The sequence below is a fragment of the Bos grunniens genome, chromosome 25 (assembly GCF_055505025.1).
Source record: "Bos grunniens cultivar Pamir isolate PY7600 chromosome 25, Bosgru_T2T1.0, whole genome shotgun sequence".
Classification (NCBI taxonomy): Eukaryota; Metazoa; Chordata; class Mammalia; order Artiodactyla; family Bovidae; genus Bos; species Bos grunniens.
This window is the reverse complement of record NC_141189.1, coordinates 42476085-42496700: the sequence shown is the minus strand read 5'-3', so window position 1 is coordinate 42496700 and position 20616 is coordinate 42476085. Positions and strand designations below refer to the sequence as shown.

General features: G+C 57.9%; 1 protein-coding gene across 7 annotated transcripts in view; it reads left to right on the top strand.

The window, feature by feature from the left end:
- Positions 1-20616, top strand: part of RAB11FIP3 (RAB11 family interacting protein 3) — a 60377-nt gene that overhangs the window by 24496 nt on the left and 15265 nt on the right. For 4 of the 7 annotated variants that reach the window (XM_086376649.1, XM_086376648.1, XM_086376647.1 and 1 more), the window contains exons 2-5: positions 3680-3773; positions 8751-8842; positions 15658-15815; positions 18511-18660. In XM_086376649.1, the coding sequence (XP_086232775.1) occupies positions 3680-3773; positions 8751-8842; positions 15658-15815; positions 18511-18660 (494 nt within the window). Of the gene's footprint in view, positions 1-3679; positions 3774-8750; positions 8843-13436; positions 13568-15657; positions 15816-18510; positions 18661-20616 lie in introns of those variants that run through there. The other 3 variants (XM_086376653.1, XM_086376652.1, XM_086376651.1) reach the window with 1 other exon arrangement.

The window sequence follows — 20616 nt, the reverse complement described above, 5'->3', positions numbered from 1 at the left end:
CCGGGTGCAACTTGGGCGGCTCAGAGGCGTTCTGGGCAGCGGGGAGAGCCGCTGTGTGCACGCAGCTGCTCCGGAGATGCCCCTGGAGAGACGGTCATTCTCAATGGGTGGACGTTACGGTCATTCTCAGTGGATGGACATCTGGGCTGTCTCCATAGGCCATCACCCATCAGGCGTCTGTAACCCTTTATGTATGAGTGCATTCGTCTGCTCTCATTTCTCTTGAGCATACCTAGAAGTGAAATGGCTGGATGGTGTGTAGGAGTCGGCTGACCTGAGGAATCTCCAGAGTTTTCCAAACTGGCTGTGAAATTTTCCAGTCGCAGCGGCCTTCCTCCACACCCTGCAGACACCTGGAGTGCGTGTGCAGCCGTCTTACGTTCTGGCCATACAGACACACGTGAACCTCGTTGCAGTGGGATTTACATTCCCTAATGGTCTTGAGACCTGAATCGACTGAAACTTGTTTTACGGTCCAGCCTGCACTGTGTCTTGAGAAGTTCCATGTGCACTTGGAAGGATTCTGCTTTTGCAGGCTGGAGTGTTGTCAGTGTTAGTTGAGGTTGAGCTGCTTCTGGTAAGACGGCTGTTCTGTCAGTGTGACGATTCAGGGACAGCAGTAACCAGAGGGGCAGGAGAGAGGGCGGAGCTTCCCAGTGCTTCTGTGGCTGGAGGGAGCAGTGAGTGGGGAAGATGACCTGGTGTCCTCTCCTGAGATTCTGTCTGCATAGGGCTTCCCAGGCGGCGTATGGTAAAGAGCCCACCGGCCAATTCAGGGGACGTGAGAGACTCAGGTCCGATCCCTGAGTGGGGAAGATCCCCTGGAGGCAGGCACAGCATTCACAGGCACAGCACTCCAGTATTCTTGCCTGGAGAATCCCATGGACAGTGGAGCTTGGCAAGCTACAGTCCATGGAGTCGCACAGAGTCAGACATGACTGAAGGGACTTAGCACGCACACATGTCTGCACAGCTGTAGCAGAAGCAGTATGATTTGCCAGTAAATTTCTCATGTTAGAAGAACCACGTGCGAGCCAGTCTGTCTGCCTACAGCTGGGTGCAAAGTAGCATTCTCTTGTGGATGTTTCTATGGCTTCCCATGTCTGTTTGCCCAGGGAGGTGCTGGGTGGCTTGGATAGGGTGTACGTCGCTGGGCTTGGTTTTCTGTCTCTTATGTGCAGAAAGGGCAGGTTCTTAATTTCCAGGCCTGTTTTTGTTTTTTCCCCTGAAACCTCCAAATGGAGTACTTTGGCCTTGGAGAATTGGAACCATCCCCCAAATCATCAGCCCCATGGATATTGATTTATCCTCCAGATTTTGAAGAAAAGTAAAGTGGACTTCAGAAAATGCCTGCTTCAACTCAACAGGGGCTTATTCTAACATGGTAAATAATTAACATTTGTTTTAAAAGCACTGGTTAATGTTTCCTAAGGAAAATCTTGGTACTTTGTGTCCAGTTGTAGCTTCATGGTTGAAATTCTTAGGAATCCTAAAGCAGATTGGCACTGGTGGATTTCAGGCCCCCAGCAAGGCGCTGCCCAGACATCAAGGCCTGAGTGAGCTACTGAGTGGGGACTCAGACTCCGTGGTTTCAGGAAGTCACCTGCTGAGTGGACTTCCAGGCCACCGTTTCAGGGACACGTGGGCCCTATGGTGGAGGGATGGTGGTGGATCCTGGGCTGCGGGTCAGTTGGCTCGAGCTGGTCCCCGCCCTGCAGGTCAACATGGGGGAGAAGGCTGAACGTGGCAGAGCCCCCAGCCTGCCCTGTGCAGAATGGTGTTTGTGGTGGCGTGGGCGGGTGGGTTCAGCACACCAGATGCCCTCCCAGCCTGCACCCTCCCTGAGGGTGCCCTGTCCACGGGCAGCCCCGTGTGGTCCGAGGTCCACTCTCTCCCTGGCTGACCAACTCCGCCTTCCCACGCTCTCCTCCCCCATCTTTCCTCTCTCTTTCTTGCTCGTCTTCTCCTTTTCTTTCTTATTTTCATTTGGGAGAGTTCAGTAGAGAGAGCTGTGTGGTGCCTCCCTGGTGCCCCCGCCCCCACCCCCACCCCACGTGTAACCACATGTGTGCCTTAGCCTCAGGATAGCGCAGTAAGTGTGTATCAAAAAGCAGTGCACTTGGGAAAATTACTGAAATGCCATTGTCTTACCTGTAAAGATTAACCACCGTTCCTTAACATCATCAAGTATTCAGTCAGTATTCAGTGTCTTGGATCAGTCAGTATTCAAGTTTGTAATTATTTTTTAAATGAGAGTAAAATTTTTTAAAATTAGAGGTCAGATGCAAGAAGTCCCCGAGTGGTGGGGCAGGTCAGTGTGTCTCCTGAGTCTCCTAGTGAGTCTTCTCCTCTTGAAGACAGCAGGTCCCCTGTTTGTCAGGGTCCCTGGATTGGGTTTTGCTGGTCACACCCCCTGTAGTGTTGGCATGTGTGGCTTTGATCATAGTTGTTCAGACACTAAGTTGTGTCCAGCTCTTTGCGACCCCATGGACTGCAGCATGCCTGTCTTCCCTGTCCTTCACCATCTCCTGGAGTTTGTTCAAATTCCTGTCCATTGAGTCAGTGATGCCATCCAACCATCTTGTCCTCTGTCATCCCCTTCTCCTCCCGCCTTCAATCTTTCCCAGCATCAGGTCTTTTCCAAGGAGTTGGCTCTTCACATCAGGTGGCCAAAGTATAAATCACTTGTTTTTTGCATATTCAAAGGGTTTCTTCCCTTTTCCTTTAAAGTCTAAGAAATATACCGGAGTAAGTCTTAGGTGAGGCATTTAGGGTTGGGAGTTGATACTTGTAGGTACCCAGTATATTCTCTCGATCTGCACCTGAAACATGGTAACTCCACTTCAATAAAAATAATAATATAATAAAGTAAAATCTCAAGGAAAAAACAATTATGTCGTTAAAAGCTATTTTTTAATTCTAGGGAACTTTTCCTAAGTATGGTTTTGTCTTGTTTATTTCGGCTGCTCTGGGTCCTCGCTGTGGCCTGTGGACGTGTCTCTAGCAGCAGCCCTCCGGCTTAGTTGCCCTGAGGCGTGTGGGATCTTAGTTGCTGGACCAGGGATCAAACTTGTGTTCCCTGAATTAAAAGTTAGATTCTCAACCACTGGAGCACCAGGGAAGTCCCAGTGTCTGTCTGATGAATTTTTCCCGGAAGATAATTGATTGGCAGTGTTGTCTAATGGTGTGTTTTAAAAAGCAAAAGTATTAAATTTTGATGAAATCCAGTTTATACTTCAAAACAAACTTGCCTTCTTTTAGGGGACTTTCATTCTCTGGAGTGTCACGTGTGCATCGTCCTGCTTCTTTGTCATTTCTGATGTCCGCCGTCTGCTTGCTGGGGTCCCTTTACCGAGGTGTCTGCTGGGAGGCCTGTGGCAGCGCTGGCCTCTGCTGTGTGATTGGCTGCAGTTGTGCTGGGACGGCAGTGCACCCAGGAAGCGCGGTGGCGGCCTGCGCGCAGGGTCTGGGGCTGCGGGTTGTGGTCCTGGGCCCTGTTGGCGGCGCCTGCCCAGAGGAGGCCCAGGCCCTGGCTGGAGCTGTGGCTGGCAGTCCTGTCAGAGTACCAGACGGCCCGACTCCTCAGCGCCGCCCCTCGTAAGCTGGCTGCTCCTCTGAGCGTGGGGACGGCCACATGCAGAGTGACAGCTCGGATAACCTGCTCGCTTGGCTGTTGCAGGTGACGGACCTCACGAGGTACTTGGATCCCAGTGGGCTCGGAGTGATTAGCTTCGAAGACTTCTACCGGGGGATTGAGGCGATCAGGAATGGAGGTGAGTTGCCCACCCCCTTCCTCGTTCCCTCCCCTCTGCCTCCCTGTTAGCCACCCCCAGCCCCAGCTCCCCTGCTGAGCTTCAGGCCCCCGCCCCCATCTTTGCCCCTCATGGCCCGCCCTCCAGGGTCCCCTGGCTCAGCTACTCATCCGTGGTGTTGGACATGCGTCTGCTGCCCCCGTAAGTCTTTATGGAAACCAAACATACAAAAACATCGCAAGACCCACAGTGAACACCCCCCACCATGTATTTGCTGTCCGCAGTCTGCAGGCAGCGTCGCATGTCCACCTGTCCACCTATCCATCTCTTTGTTTCAGTGGGATGGGTTTTAGGTCAGTTCACCACCACGCACTCCCCCAGTCACTGGGTCCTGTGTGTGTCATTACCCAGAGTTTGGTAGTGGTTTGAAGTCTCCTTTGGGGTACAAATTCTCCTTTAGAGAAGTGCACAGATCTTCAGTGAGCCCTTCTGTGAATGGTGACATCCTCCCACGGGGGTGCAGACCCCTGCCCAGAGCTTTCCCCGCCCCCGGACAATTCCCTGCCAGCCTGCTGAGACCCTGCCCTCCCGCCTCGCCTCCTCAGCTGGTCTCCATCAGCACACGTCAGCCTGGCCGCTGTGGGCTTCTCATAAACACACCGTCAGCTGTGCTGCAGCGTCGGCTTTACCCACCTGTAACGCTCGCTACCCACAGGTGCTGCTGCATGTCAGGGCTCCCCGGTGTGAGCTGTGCTCGCTTGTGTGTCTAGGTGCTTTACCTGTCCACCCCCAGGCGGTGGCAGCAGTCTGTCTCCAGTGCCCCCCCCAGGCGGTGGCAGCAGTCTGTCTCCAGTGCCCCCCCCAGGTGATGGACAACAGTCTCTGCAGTGTGGGGCCCTGATAATGAACCTCCTAGTGACATCAGGTCCAAGTCTGGGACGCGTTGTCAGGGCTCTGGGACCTGTGCAGTGTGCCCAGATTCACGCGTGCCCCTCGTTGGAGCCCCGCATGCGGGGTGAGGAGTCTCTGTGTACAGGGCTGCAGCTGCTGGTTGGGCTTGGTCCCTGGGGTCCTGGGATCAGTGGGGAGGTCGTGTGTCCTAGAGGGCGGTGGTCCTGTTGGTGTTTGTCTCCAGCAGCTTCTTTTTGCCTTCACTCCCACGGGACGTGTTGGCTGTAAGTTGAAGGTGGCGGGAGTCGGCTCCAGGACTGGTGGGTCACGGGAGAAGCCTTTGCAGCTCGTCTGAGGGTCTAGGGGTGGGAAGGCGGTGGGAGCATGCGGTCAAGCCCGGGACACCAGAAAACGGTCGCTCGTGCCAGGAAAAACAAGGTGCGGCGCAGGGGAAGCCTGCTTCTGGAGGGGCTCAGCCAGCGGGGCCAGTGTGTGCGTAGTCGCAGTGATTAAAGAGCTGAGCACTCAGGTGACTGGAGACCAGCACCACGCTGCCCTGTGGGCACAGGGCAGACGTCCTGGAGCTCGGGAGACTTGAGGGACTCGGCTGTGCTTAGCACCCGCTGGCCATTCTTGGCCTGTGGCCCGGTTCATCTCCCAGCCTCGCGTGGGAGGTCAGTCCACTCCTCAGGCCCACTGTGGGTGACCAAGGAGCAGCCACTGCCCACCGGGCACCGGCCCCGCCTATGGGCGGGATGCGTCCTGTAATTTACCGATAGGGGTGATGCATCATGGTTCCCCAGGCCAAGGGTCAAAGGGGCTGGGAGGAGCTTGGCATCTCCACGCCTTCCAGCTGGGGCTTCCACTGCGTGGGCAGGGAGGAGCCCCAAACAGTGGCCAGCGAGCGACGGTGCCTGAGCCTTCTGTGTGGCTCTGGGGCTCTCTCTGAGCCCTGTCCACGATTCTGTTGCTCTGCTCTGATGGCCCACGGGTGACGAGAAAGGGAGCAAGTTCTGCTGTAGGAATTCCCGGGGGCTCGTGACTTGCGAGGCCCCCACCCTGGACCTCAGGAGTCCGAATGTGCTCCTGAAAGACCCGTGACTGGGCGGGAGCGGCCAGAGTGGTCCCAGCTGTTCAGGAGGTGTGGGAGCGGCCAGCACTTCAGCTCCCGGAGCGAGCCAGGGCCAGGCCTCCGGGGGCCGCGCTGGTGGGGACGCCGTCCTTGCCTGTGGGGACCTTCTGGGCGGGTCAGGCTGTGGGTCCTGCTGTTCCTTTATTTGTTTGGCTGAGTGGCTTTTGGGATCTCAGTTCCCCGATCAGAGGTTGAACTTGGGTTCCGGCAGTAGAACCGTGGAGAATCCATTGGGCCACCAAGGAACTCCGCCTGCTTTTCCTTGCTTCTTTGGTAATCTGTCATCATTTAGCTTTTGTTGGGAATGGAGAGTGAAAATAAAAATAGAATAAAAGCAGGTCAGAGACGCTTTTGAAATTGTTAACTCACAGGGAGACGGAGAGTGTGCTCGCCCGGCCTGTGTTCAGCCAGAGTTCACCCCAGGCCGTCCTGCCGGTGCGCCTGCCGGGGCTGCCACGGCTGTGGGCGCGTCTGTCAGACGTGCGGCCTGTGGCCGGCACGGAGCGCTGACTCCATGTACTGACCCAGTTTTGCAGAAAAGCACAGGAGTTTGCTGTCCTCGCCACAGGCCTCGTTTCAGGAATAGAATGAGATTGAGGAGGGTGTTCCAAATGGGCCACTGCTTAGCTCGTCCCCCCACCAGGCTCTGATGGAGACTTGTTTTAGTTCTGTAGAGAAAACTGATAAAGAACCATATTGAGTTCCCATCCAGCTTGTAGAAACTCCCACTGCATTCACATCCCCTCCACCTCGGGGGCAGCACCTATCTCTGGAATCTGAGTCCACGTCCACCGTGGCTTCATGACTGGCTGTGTTCTGAAAGTTTTAGATCCTCTGTTTGGTTTTTGAAAGTGCAAGCAAGACTTAACATTTGAAAGTGAGAAGACAGGCAGTGTCAGCCTAGCCTTTTCTAGCTTTGTGCTGGGAAGCGGTCCTCTCCCTCCCCGGTCCATGGAAACCCTCTTGCTGTGGTTCTGCTGCTGGTCACCTGCTCTGGAGACCAGGCCTCCACACGGGGCCCGGGGGCTGGAGGCCGGCCAGCGCAGGCCCTGGGTCCAGTCCGCCACACTCCGAGGTGCCACCGCAGCTGGTGACTCTCTTGGGAAGACGGCACAAGCAGCAGCAGCGGACGTGCCTGGGTTCTTCTGACGGGAGCCCCAAGGGTGCTGGGCCTTGAGTTGGCGGGGACGCCTCAGTACGCCTCAGTGACTGGACCTGTAGACGCTCGGCTCTGCCAGGCTGTCGAGGGGAGCGTGAGTGTTCCGCTCAGCCTGAGGGCTCTGAAAGCAGTGGCACCGTGGTCCTGTCACTGCTCTGTGCCAAGGGCCCCTCCCCAGGTGGTCCAGCGACCCCAGGCCACGGACCTCAGAGCCTAGCTGCGGGCTGATGACTTAGGTCCAGATGCTGGAGAAGAGCGTCCCCTGACCCAGGAGGCTGGTGCTGACGTCCCAGCATCCTTGCCCAGGCATGTCAGGGGCTGGCTGGTGCAGTTGGCCTCAGGGGCGTCCGGGTCACGTGACACACACTCATCACGGGCCTGGCGTGTGTGGACAGTTACTGCTGGCACCTGTGTTGTGCTCACAGCTTCGACGCCCTGCGTGTGGGTTTTCCTCAGGAGCAGCTCTCCGATAGCCACCGCCCAGAGTGAGCACAGGCCCCTGCGGGTGCCGGCGGCCCTGCCTGCCCCCTGGCCTGACCGTAGGCCCAAGTCCCCACAGCCCTTCGTGGGCTGATGCTTGCTAGAATGGCTCAGAGCCCTGGCAGCTGCTTTGCTGCCCGGTCCCTGTTGATTTGTGAGCAGCGGGGCACCGGGTCCGTCCGCTGGGCAGGGCCTGACGTGGGGGCGTCTGGGCCGTGCCACCCTCCTGGCTCCTGTGGGTGCTCCCAGCCCAGATTCCCTGACCCCCTCCGTCCAGGACGTGAGTGGGGGCTCCATTCCACTGGTGGGACTGGTTAAGCCCTGACCTTGGGAGACTACCTGTGTCTCCACTCCCTCCTTGTCCCAGGAGGTCAGAGGTCAGGGGTGGGGGGTAGGGTCCCCTGGCAACCAGCCCGCATTCTCTGAGAGTCACCTGAGTGGTGTAAACCCAGGTGAGGTTGAAGGGGCTTGTTATGCACAAAAGAAGCTCCTCTCATCCTCCACTCAGGAAATCCCGGGTTCTCGGAGCTCTGTGCCGGAACGGGGACAAAGACCAGGTAGATGTTTGTCATGATGTCGGGATGTCTCTGCAGGGCGGCTGCAGAAACAAGGGTGTCGTGCCTGCTCCTTGGAACAGGCTTGGGCTGCTCAGAGGCTGGGGGCGGGGGACAGGGCGTTTCCTTCAGGAGGGTCGCTGCTGTGGGATCCTGTCTGAGAAGTGGGGTCTCTGCTGACATCAGTGTAACCCAGCGTGATGTGATGGAGTTTCCTTGAGACTCATTATAAAATAAAACATGTTGTAGACGATAAAGTAAAAAAAGGGGAAATGAAAGCCGTGCGAGTCTGGCACGCTGGACAGACGTTATCTCCTGACCCGACCCTCGCAGGACAATACGGCGTCCGGGACTTCCCTGGTGGTCCCACGGGTAGGACCCTGTGCTCTCGGTGCCAAGGGCCAGGTTCGCTCCCTGATTGGAGACCTGAGCTCCCGAAGCCACACGGTGCGGCTAAAATAAATAAGTAAATAAATGAACTAATGGAAAGGGAGAATGGCATCTCGTTCCTTCTCGAGCTGGAGAGCACCGCAGAGCTCCGTGTCCTCCACCTTCTCCTTATAGCACAGAAACTCTGTGAGGAAGGACCCTCTTGCCATTCAGGCCCCCCCTCCACCAGAGCTGGCACGAAGCCAAGGCTCCAGGGGCTGCACTGCCTGCGGCCTCCCGCCCATGCCTCCCACGGCCACTCTGGCCCTACCCGTGCCCGCCCCGTGTGCCTGTCCCTGTGACACCATGGGGGTGCCTGGGGCTGCCGCTGAGCCGTCTCCTCTCTCCTGCAGATCCCGACAGCCCGCTATGCAGTGTCACACCTGCCCCCGACGAGGAGCTGCCTGCCTGCCCTGAGGAGTTCGATGACTTCGTGACCTTTGAGGCAAGTGGTTTTCCTGGGAGAGCGGAGAGGGAGTCTGATGGACACACCCCCCCTGCCTTGTGTACCCTAAACCCTGTGTCACTTGCTGGCCCCTGGGGAGCGCCGTGCAGGGCAGGCAGGGGGCACTGTGACTGCCCGGTGGTCAGCAGGGGTCTGCTCTCCACGCTTTGCACCTGAGGCTGATGGCAGGAGGGCCCCTGGGGCCTGGGGTCAGCAGGGGCAGGCTCTCCTGTGTCATTGCTGGGCCCTTCTGCCAGGCCACTGGGATGTGTGGTGAGGGCCTTGTTTTATCAAAAACGTCCCTAGACCCAGAAAATGGGCCTGGGGACGCTTGACTTACATGTTGCTGCCTTCAGCCCCTGCCCCCAAGAGGGCGTCCCAGATGGCTCAGTGGGAAAAAATCTACCTGCCAGTGCAGGATTAGCTAAGTCGCTTCAGTTGTGTCTGACTCTGTGCGACCCCATAGACGGCAGCCCACCAGGCTCCCCAGTCCCTGGGATTCTCCAGGCAAGAATACTGGAGTAGGGTGCTGTTTCCTTCCCCAATGCATGAAAGTGAAAAGTGAAAGTGAAGTCGCTCAGTCGAATTCCACTCTTCGCGACCCCGTGGACTGCAGCCTACCAAGCTCCTCCGTCCATGGGATTTTCCAGGCAAGAGTACTGGAGTGGGGTGCCATCGCCTTCTCCGAATGCAGGATTAGCTGTATCTAATTAGTAGGAAACTCTGGTTTGACTCCTGGGTGGGAAAGATCCCCTGGAGAAGGAAATGACAACCCCCTCCAGTATTCTTGCTTAGAGAGTCCCATGGGCGGGTGAGCCTGACTGGCTGTAGTCCACGGGGTCACAGAGTCGGACACGAGTGAGCAACTGAGCACGTGTGCAATGTGGGGAGAAGGTGTGTGAGTGGAGCCACAGAGGAGACCAGACAGCTTCATCACCGGGGTGGTGGGGGCAGAGGCTGGGAGGGCCCTGGTGGCTCCATCTGCAGTTTTTTTCTGTTTTGGCCACACAGCACGTGGGAACCTTCGTTCCCTTACCAGGGGTCGAACCCATGCCCCCTGCATCGGAAGCCTGGAGTCTTAACCATTGGACCACCAGGGAATTCCCGAGGAATTTCCTTTTTAAAAAACACAGCTGTGGCAGCCCCTCAGCCTGCTGTTGCCCAGGGTGGGGTGTAGGGAGAGGGTGGGACTGAGGCCATGCCCTGACCCTCTGGGCGTTGGCTCCTTGGCAACTGAGAGCCCCTCGGAGTGCTGACGGCCCACAGGACCCCTGCCCTCCACGGAGTCTGGGTGTCTTGTTTCCCTGCTCTGAGAAACTGGCCCTCAATGGTACAGGTTCACTTCCTGCCAGCCTGGGCCTCCAGGCCACCCGCAGCTGTTAAGCCCTCACAGCTCTGTCCCAGAGCCCCAGCCAGGCCTGAGCCCCTGAGGACAGGAACCGCCTGCTGTGCATCCCCACTCAGTAGCGATTGGTATCTTCGTTCTGGCTGTGACTGGGGGAGCCGGGCCAGTCGTGCTGCGTGGGGACCAGGTGCCCGCAGGCACGAGTGCTGGCTGTGAGGGGCGGCGTGGTCGGGCAGGGAGGGCGTGCAGGCCCGGACACGTCAGCTGTCCAGCCCACCATCAGTCCTGGACCCTGGGGTAGCGAGTCGGGGAAGGCCCTGGAAGACCAAAACACCTGGAGCCTCCCAGCACAGCAGCTTGGGCCGGGAGAGGCTGCTTGTCTTTGAACGTCCAGGGAACCCTGGTCGCTTACCTGGTTGGCCAGCAGCTGACCTCTCCTGCCTGTTGACACCCCAGAGTATGCTTTGCCATCAGTGTCTTCCGTTCTGTTCTTCTCTGGTATCTCAGTTAGAGTGTTCTGTTGATTCTTTGTATTTTATGTGTACATGGGCATCATGGGTTGAATCGTAGCCCCCAAAAGTCCACCGGAAGCCATGAAAGTCACCGTATTTGGAGACGAGATCTTTGCAGAGCTCATTATGCTAGGTAGGGTGGGCCCTGACTCCAGTGACCAGGGTCCTTGGAAGAGAAAGGGAGAGGGCTCACTGGAAGAAGGCGGTATGAGGACGGGGCAGAGCCGGAGGAACATGGCCTCCACAGGAGCCTCAGGAGGAATTCAGCCCTGCTGACACCTTCGCTTCCAACTTCTGCCTCCAGATCTATGGGGGAATACATTCCTGTTGCTTCGAGCCTCTGGTTTATGGAAATCGGATGCCCCAGGGAACTAGAATGACTTCTGTGATCCAGATTGTAAAAGGCGTCAACCCTGGGGCTGCCTCCTGGAGCCTGATGGAGCAGCCTTGGAGTGTTGTCCGGCCCCCGGCCCCCTTTTCTCTGCAGGGTGGACCCCTTGCAGACCACAGGTGCGACCCTCCCTCCGTGGTGGTGCTTTGACTCCTGGGCAGGCCAGCCCCGCCTGGGGCTCATCACCTTCAGAAGGTGCGGGTGGGAGCCTGACAAAATGCAGCAGGACTGCTGCTCAGGTGTTTGGATCATAATTTGTTTTCAACAAGGAGGGAATATTTTAAGTTTTTGTTGTTGTTTCAAAAAAAATAATACGCTTCGTTTTTTTCTAGCAGTTTTAGGTTTACAGAAGATGAAGCAGATAGTAACAGGGAGTTCCCGGTTCACCCTCCTCCACCCTGGCCTCCCTCCACACACACTGTCCCTGCCCTGAACATCTCCCACTTGTTGTGAAGGGAACCCGTATAGATACGTTGTTACCGACGAAGCGCAGGGTTCCATCAGGGCTCCATCTTGGCAGTGCAGGATCTGTAGGTCTTAATAGTTGCAGTTTCACTGCTTTAAGAATCCTCTCTGCCCCCCAGGTTCGTCCCTTCCTCCCACCAGCACCAGAGACCTCTGAACTTGTACTGTCTCCATAGTTCTGCCCTTTCACGCTTTCGTAGACTTGGTTGAATCCGCAGCTTCGGGCCTTAAAGGTTCCTCCATGTGTTTTTTGCTTTTTAAGGTTTTAGATGTGATTTTGAGAGGAGTAGAATTAGGTGCTATACAGAGACTTGTAGCGGAGAAGGCAATGGCAACCCACTCCAGTACTCTTGCCTGGGAAATCCCATGGGCAGGGGAGCCTGGTGGGCTGCAGTCCATGGGGTCGCACAGAGTCAGACTCTACTGAGCGACTTCACTTTCACTTTTCCTTTCATGCATTGGAGAAGGAAATGGCAACTCACTCCAGTGTTCTTGCCTGGAGAATCCCAGGGACGGGGGAGCCTGGTGGGCTGCAGTCTATGGGGTCGCACAGAGTCGGACACGACTGAATCGACTTAGCAGCAGTAGCAGCAGCAAAGACTTGTAGAGAGCTGGTTTTTTTTTTTTTCCCCCCTAAACTTTTGAATCGTGTAAGCCTAATAAGTCCTGTAAGAATATGAGTGAAGATGATGTGTATTACCGTCCAGTACCACATTTGGAGACCCCCTGCCTTTTGTTGAGTTTCTGGTGGGGTCCAGCAGTGCTGGTCAGGGGTGCCCTGGGTGTAACACTGAGGGCTCCTCCCAGGGCCTTTCCTGCCTATGACGGGGGTCTGTGGTGCCCTGGGTGTAACACTGAGGGCCCCTCCCAGGGCCTCTCCTGCCTGTGACGGGGGGGCCTCTCCTGCCTGTGACGGGGGTCTGTGGTGCCCTGGGTGTAACACTGAGGGCCCCTCCCAGGGCCTCTCCTGCCTGTGATGGGGGGGCCTCTCCTGCCTGTGACGGGGGTCTGTGGTGCCCTGGGTGTAACACTGAGGGCCCCTCCCAGGGCCTCTCCTGCCTGTGACGGGGTCTGTGGTGCCCTGGGTGTAACACTGAGGGCTCCTCCCAGGGCCTCTCCTGCCTGTGACGGGGTCTGTGGTGCCCTGGGTGTAACACTGAGGGCCCCTCCCAGGGCCTCTCCTGCCTGTGACGGGGTCTGTGGCTCCCAGCGTTTCCCCAAGCACCCGTGTGGCCCCAGCTTGTAGCAGAGCTCCCAGGAGAAAGGTGTTTCTTCGTTTTTGTATTTTGCCTCACCATGTGGCTTGCGGGATCTTATTAATCGTTCCCCAACCAGGATCTGAAACTGTGTCCTTGACAGTGAAAGTGCCCCCAGAGAATTCCCCAGAAGAAAATTTCTGATGTGGAGTTTCTAAGAAGGGACGGGGGCTGAGTGCAGGTTGTTGCTGAGGTTCTGTGATGGAGAAGGCGGCTGTGGGTGTGAATCTGAGCCCTTGAGGCAGAGAGCAGCTGGTGGAGGACTCTGCCCACAGGAGGGGGCGCAGGAGGGGCTGGACCCCTATCTGGACTGGCGATGAGTACTCTGAGTACGGGAAGATAGGAGTGGGCTCTGCTGTGCCTACTCCGGCTCCCTCCTCCTCCCACTCCCAACCTTATAAGAAGATGGGGAAATGGGCTTTTTGTACAAACTCTTATCAGAAGGGCTAGAAGAGCAAGAACAAAAGCCTCTCTGTTTTGAGAAATGTTTGTTAAAAGCCCAGCAAGCATTTCCTGAACTTTGCCCCCTTGCCAGCCAGCGGAGCGCGTCTGGGAGCGGGTTAAACAACTGCTGAGGCTGTGATGGACCCTCAGGTGGACAGACAGAACCTCCGCACGCCCGGCCAGTAGGAGGCCGCTGGAGCTGCTGGCCGGCTGGACGGAGTGCCGGCACCCAGTTTCATGGGAAGGCCGTCTGCACACGCGCCCTTCCTGGAGCTGCTGTGTGGAGCCGGCCAGCCGGGCGGGTGTCTGAGGGTAAGAGAAGGCAGGGCCCCGGCCACGCTTGGCCCGGCCGCCGGTTCCCCTCAAAGGGACCGTGGCCGGATGGCGGGGCCTTGGGCAGGCCTGGCCGCCCCGGAGCTCCTCGCTGGGGGCGGTGCGTGCAAGCTCCCTGCCCACCGCGTTTGTTACCTGGTGAGGAAACAGCCGAGCGTTCTCAGGCGCACTGTGATTTCCTTGAACTCATCCTGACGAGTAGTTTATGGTCGTTTCTTTGGTGGCTTAGAGGGTGAGCTGGCGAAGCAAGGCCCGTCTGGCAGCACCAAGGCTGTGGAGGAAGGACTCCGAGCCCCTCTGTGCTCTTGCAGGGCCACCCCACACAGCTTCTGCCTCCTAAGGGCAGATTCACCAGCCCTCCCTGGAAAACATCCGGCTTGTGACGCTTATTCAGGGCAGCCTGACTCCAGGGAGAGACCAGCCGCCTTGTCCTCCTGGCCCCCTCAGCCCCCCTCAGATTTCGCCCTGGGTCCTCCGGGAGCCCCAGGGCCTCCTGCCCAGGGGCCGCTCTGGGCCCTAGGGGCTGGTCCTCCTGTGGGAAGGAGCGTGGAAGGTGGGCGAGTGCTCCTCTCTGTCTGGCAGCTGGGATTAGCGTCTGCCTGGTCTTCCTGCACCGGCGGGGGAGGGGGGTGACTTCCATCCTGAGCTGTCCTGCAGAGCCCCAGTAGGAAGGCTCACTCAGGCTGCAGCCACGACTGCGGGGGAGGTCAGGCCTGCGCACCAAGCCCACCCCGCTTCTGCGCACCCAGCTGCCTGTGAGGACCGGGGCTCTGCTGCCCAGAGGAGCCTGTGCTGGGGTGCTGGCCTCGAGTCACACTCTGTCCCTGCGGGAAGCCCGTGTCTCAGGTGTGTGGGCCCACCTGCTTCCGGTCGAGGGTGAGTGGGGGGTGAAAAGGGCCGCGGGCAGCTGTCCCTCGGACCCGGGCGGTGGGTCCAGCCTCAACACCGCGGTGCCTGCCTGCAGGCTCAGCCCGGAGCCAGTCACTCAGTGGTCATGAGAAGCACAGTGGGGGCTCTTGAAGGGAGTCCTGGTTTCGGTTTTGAAGTGAGCACTCTGTGGATTACATAGTCGCCTGGGACTTGGAGAAGTATGGGAACAGGAGCGTCGAGAAAGGCCTGCAGTGGGGACCTCGGGCCTTCCCCGTCTCACGCTGCCCTGTACCAGCTGGCACACAGGCCCCCTTTCAGGCTGTCCCGCATCTGCCCTTGTGACGGCCACATTCTGAGAGGTGGTGACCTCGAGAAAGCTGCGTCTAGTCCCTGTTCTCTCCTCGAGGCGGCGCCGCTTGGATGCTCACCAGCTACATGGCTGGTGGACGGATCACATGACTGGTGGACGGCAGACGAGGCCGGACCTGGTCTCCACTGGGCATGGGTGTGGGGGCAGCCATGCGGGGCCCTCTGCCCCCCACCAAATCTCGTGGCAGAGCCCAAGGACAAAGTGCAGCCTCTCCAGCCTCTTCTCTGAAATCTCTCTCATTTGTCCATCGTTAACCAGCGTGAAAGCTTGGCTGCTTTGCTAACCAGTTGCCCCTCAATTAAAGCTGAGGTTACGAAGTGAACGCAACCTGTGTACTGGCTGTAAGTTCATTTGGACGGTCTGCAGATACCTACTTGGTGCTGGGTCCAAAAGACTGAAAACACGGGTGTGTTTAGTGGGAAAGTAGCCCTTAACCAGTGAATGTAATTGATCCAACAGTTGATGAATTCAGATTTTGAGGTTAGACCACGTAATTGAATTTCAGAGCAGTAGTCTGCACATACGTAGTAGTCGTTGGTGGGGACTTTTAAATTGAAAAAGGCATGTCCTTAGACTGTTGGACGTTTGTTAACAGGGTGGGTCATTCCAGTGCCGGGGGCCACAAAGGGCCGCCGGCTCTCCCGGTGTGTACCCTGGGATGCTGGGACACTTGTGTCTGCTTGAGGCATGTTTACATACACTACTAACTTTTTCTAAAGTCTGCCGTGAGCCACTGTTTCTGCTTTGAAGTGCAGGAGGGTCATCTCATGGACGCTCCCCGTCGCGGGCCCCTTCCGCGGCCGGGACTGACTCTGGGCGTCTCTCCTAGGCCAACGAGGTGACGGACAGCGCGTACATGGGCTCCGAGAGCACCTACAGCGAGTGTGAGACCTTCACGGACGAGGACACGGGCACGCTGGTGCCACCCGAGTGCCTGGACGCCGCTGAGGAGCCCGGGCACGGTGCCCTGCTGCTGCTGCCCGGCAGGTGCGTTCCCGCCGCCTGCCCGGCCGGCAGGGTCACAAGGCCCTTGGGGAGTCCCGGCGGAGCCCGAGCCTGCGGAGGCCCTCCGGAGAGGCCGCGAGGCCGCCCGTTGGGTGCTCACGCGCAGTTGTGGGGGGATTCGCCTGGCGGTCAGGGCTTTGTCGTCACGGTCTTGCCTCTCATGACACAGAGAGAGATGCGCTCTTCGGGGCACGTCCTCACCTGGTCCAGAGGCACCGGGGGGTTGTCCTTGTCAGCCGCACCGTGGGAATGTGTGCAGCTCCTTCATTTCCTGTCAGTGGGCCCTGGGCTCCGGGGCAGCGTGCAGTTTAGGTTTCCTGGATGAAGCTGCTTCATGTAAGCGTCATGTCTTTCTGTGCAGGCTTTGTCTTCGCGGATCCGGGTGTGCCTGGGGCTCGGTCTCGGCTATAGGGGTTACTGTGGGTCAGATGGTCTCAGGCAGCGTTGGGTGGCTCCCTGCCAGCCAGCTGCCCGCAGGCTCTGGCTGCTCCATCCTGGCAGCTCCTGGCATCGTCTGCTTCTCCATGTTCTGTCCTGGCGCAGAATGGCCAGTCCTCACCTAGGTCTCACAGGAGCCTGATGGGTGATGCCTTGCTGGTATGCTGCCTGGTGGAGACCCTCTCCCCTGCAGGCTGGTGCCCCTTTGTTGACAGCCGGGCTCTGCAAGCTGGTCCGCAAGAAATGGGACAGTGAGCGGGTGCTGCTCCTCAGTTCCGTGTCAGTTGTCTCGTGCAGACAGGCGTGGGTAGACCTGGCCTCCCAGGTCCTCTGGCCTCAGTGGTTGGAGCCCTTGCTGTGTCTCAGGGGTCCCCTCTGTCCAGGTGTGCTGCAAGCGTGTTCCCCCCGCCACTCGTTCGGGGTAGCTTCTCATTCTCCGAGGCATCTGGTGTGTCTGTGGTTGGCTGCCTGTGCTGTTTCAGTCTCTGCTCACTCCACATCACTGCAGTGGTACTTGCACTTGTTTGAAAGCTTTATTGTTTTGCCACTGTTCTCAGCCCTGCATCTCCTGTGTGTGCTGTGAGGCAGGGGTCACATCTCCCATCCTCGGGAGACAGAGGCATCAGGACGTCCATTGGCTCAGGCTCGGTTTGAAGCTTTCTCTTTGCTCGCTGGCCCCCGCGGTGGCCGAGTGTGTGTGCTGTGCTGGCCGGCCTGCTTAGCTGTGTGTGCCCTGCGTGGGTCAGCACCGCGTGGTTCCGGCGTGTGCGCTTCCAGCCCCCTCTCCAGGGCTGTCTGCTGCTTTGGCCTTGGTGCGTCCATGTGGATCCCAGACTCGGCTTGCCAGTCTCTGGGGAGGGCACCTGTGGGCTGGGCAGGCGTGTGCTGGGTCCACAGGTTATTTGACAGAACCAGCATCTTGAAGTATGGGCTTCCCAATCTTCGAACATAGTTTATTGCTGCATTTACTGGAGTCTTCCTTGGCTTGCCATGGTGGGGGTGGCCATCTGGTGGGGGGCGGTCAGGTGTGCACAGTGGGCTCTCGGTTCTTCTGGGGCCAGAGGGACAGCTGTGGGGGCCGCGGGCCGAGCCCCGTGTGTGAGGACAGAGCCTGCGCGACTCCTCAGGGGCTGGGGAGAGAGGGTTATGATGCAGCACGTGGGGCTGGGGCACTGCCTTAGCGCAGCTTCCTAACCAGTGTTTTTAAGGTAATCAGGTAAGTTCGTTTAATTCCATCTGGGTTAAGTAACCAAAGCTGGAGAAATGCCAAACCCAGGAAACCATTATGAGGTCTTCGATTTTCTCTGAAACTTTCCAGCCTTGGTCTGTTGTGCTGCCTAAGCAGTGACTTGCTGTCAGGACGCACTGACATCATGTGAGCCTCAGTGTGAGACGTACCTGAATCGGCGACAGGATGCCGATCTGAGCTGAGGTCACCTGTCTTCTTGTTGTCGTGGTGTGTGCCGCGCTCGCGGCCCGCCCCAGGCCCCCAGCACGAGGTGCACATCCCCTCTGACGTGGGGACACGCGCCTGGCCGCTCGCTGCCCCGAGCACCCGGATCCAACCCGCGGAGGCTGGGCAGGGTCCCTCTCGCCGTGCAGGCAGCTTCCTGTCCCGGGTCTGGGCACGTGCACACACAAGCAGCTCATCTGGAGAAACAGAAAGCAGCTCTGTGTGATCAGGCGGCTGTCGGGAGGAATCCCTTCTTCTTGGCTTCAGTGGCTGGCCGGTGGCAGGCAGACTCAGGGTGCTCTTCAGAGATGGCTGAGATCCTGAGCCCCCGGCTGGGTCACGGTGGAGCCCAAGCTGCATGTGTGTGGCTGTGGGTCTGGGCAGAGGACGGACGGCCTCCGTGACCCCTGGGCCCCCCAAGGGGCAGCTCCAGTGCCTGCTCATGGGTTCTGGGGTGGGGGGCTGTGGGGAGGAGGGGTCCTGCCCCGGCCAGGAGTGTCTGCGGGAGCTGGGGTGCAGTGAGCCCTGGGCTCCAGGGCACCTGGTGACTGGGGGACACAGACCGTGAAGTGTTGGTTACGGACGTGGTGGTGTGGGGTCGGCTGGGCCAGGCGGAGTCCACGGGCAAAGTCAGTCACCTGAGTTTATCTTTCCCAGAATGACTGCAGGAATAGGCGCCACTCACACGTGTGGTCGCCGTGGGCTCCGAACAGAGGCTCGGGTCACATCCGCAGCTCTGGGCTCCTCGGTCCCGAGGCGGCAGCTGACTCTCCTTTGCCTCCGCAGGTCCCACCTGCAGGGCCAGTCCGTGGTCGCGGTTATAGGTGGTGAGGAGCACTTCGAGGACTATGGCGAGGGCAGTGAGGCGGAGCTGTCCCCGGAGACCCTCTGCGGTGGGGACCGCGGCTGCAGGGATCCTGCCTTCCTCACTCCCAGGTAAAGGCTCCTGTTTGCAGGCTGGTCTCGTTCCCTGTGATGTAGCTGAGCAGTGCCACTGAGATTAGGGTTCCCGTTGGGGGGAATGTTGGCTGCAGCTCCTCTCATCCCGTCGTGGTCCCGTCTCCCTGTTTGAGAGGCCGAGGCCGAGCCCCAGGCATACAGACAGGGGACTCTTGGCTGTGCGTGTTTCTCAGCGCTGCTTGTGAATTGAGCTGTGATTTGCGGTAAGCTTGAGGCAGGCTGTGTGTGTGTGTGATATGTGTTGTGTGTGTGTGAGAGAGTGCGTGTGTGCTAGTGTGTGATGTGTGGGTGGTGTGTGTTGCCTGTTCTCTGTGTGTCACGTGTGTTCTGTGTGTGTGATGTGGGTGGTGTGTGTGATGAGGACTATGGCGAGGGCAGTGCGGAGCTGTCCCCAGAGACCCTCTGCAGTGGGGACCACGGCTGCAGGGGACACGGTGGGTGATGTGTGTGTAGCCTATTCTGTGTGTGTCACGTGTGTTGTGTGTATCATGTGTGGTGTGTGTGTGGCCTGTTCTCTGTGTGTCACGTGTGTTCTGTGTGTGTCGCGTATGTTGTGTGTGTGATGTGTCACGTGTGTTCTCTGTGTGTGTCGTGTGTGTTGTGTGTGTGATGTGTTCTTTCTGTGTGTGGCCTGTTCTGTGCGTGTCATGTGTATTGTGTGAGTAATGTGTGTGTTGTGTGTGTGGCCTGTTCTGTGTGTGTCACATGTGTTCTCTGTGTGTCGCGTGTGTTCTCTGTGCGTGTCGTGTGTGTTCTGTGTGTGGCCTGTTCTGTGTGTGTCACGTGTGTTCTCTGTGTGTAGCCTGTCTTGTGTGTGTTGCGTGTGTTCTATGTGTGGTGTATGTGTAGCCTGTTCTGTGTGTGTCACGTGTGTTCTGTGTGTGTCACGTGTGTTCTGTGTGTGATGTGTTCTGTGAGGGGGCTGTTGTGTGTGCATCACTTGTGTTCTGTGTGTGTGGTGTGTGTGGTGTGTGTGTGGCCTGTTCTGTGTGTGTGATATGTGTTCTCTGTGTGTGATGTGTTCTGTGTGTGGCCTGTTCTGTGTGTGTCGCGTGTGTTCTATGTGTGGTGTATGTGTGGCCTGTTGTGGTGTGTCGCGTGTGTTCTGTGTGTGTTGTGTGTGTTCTGTGTGTGATGTGTTCTGTGGGGGGGCTGTTGTGTGCGCATCAGGTGTGTCCTCTGTGTGTTACGTGTGTGACGTGTGTGGCCTGTTCTCTGTGTGTCACGTGTGTGGTGTGTGTGGCCTGTCCTGTGTATGCTGCGTGTGGTGTATGTGTGGCCTGTTCTCTGTGTGTCACGTGTGTTCTCTGTGTGTCACATGTGTTCTGTGTGTGACGTGTGTGGCCTGTTCTGTGTGTGTCACGTGTGTTCTCTGTGTGTCGCATGTGTTCTGTGGGGGGAGCTGTTTTGTGTGCGTCACATGTGTTCTGTGTGTGTCATTTGTGTTCTCTGTGCGTCACATGTGTTCTGTGTGTGTCATTTGTGTTCTCTGTGCGTCACGTGTGTTCTCTGTGTGTCACGTGTGTTCTCTGTGTGCAGCCTGTTCTCTGTGTGTGATGCATGTGGTGTATGTGTGGCCTGTTGTGTGTGCGTCACATGTGTTCTCTGTGTGTCGCGTGTGTTGTGTGTGTGATGTGTTCTGTGGGGGGGGGCCTGTTGTGTGTGCATCACGTGTGTTCTGTGTGTGTCGCATGTGTTCTGTGTGTGATGTGTTCTGTGGGGGGGCTGTTGTGTGCATGTCCTGTGTGTTCTCTGTGTGTTGCATGTGTGTGCGTGTGACGTGTGTGGCCTGTCCTGTGTGAGTAAGCGCCAGCGTCCTGCTCAGCTCTCCGAGTCGCGCTGTGCTGATGGGCCTCGCCCTGCACGCCCCTTCGTGTACTGTATGCCCTGAAGGCCTGTGGAAACCCTCCTGCACTTTCCCAAGGGCGGTGC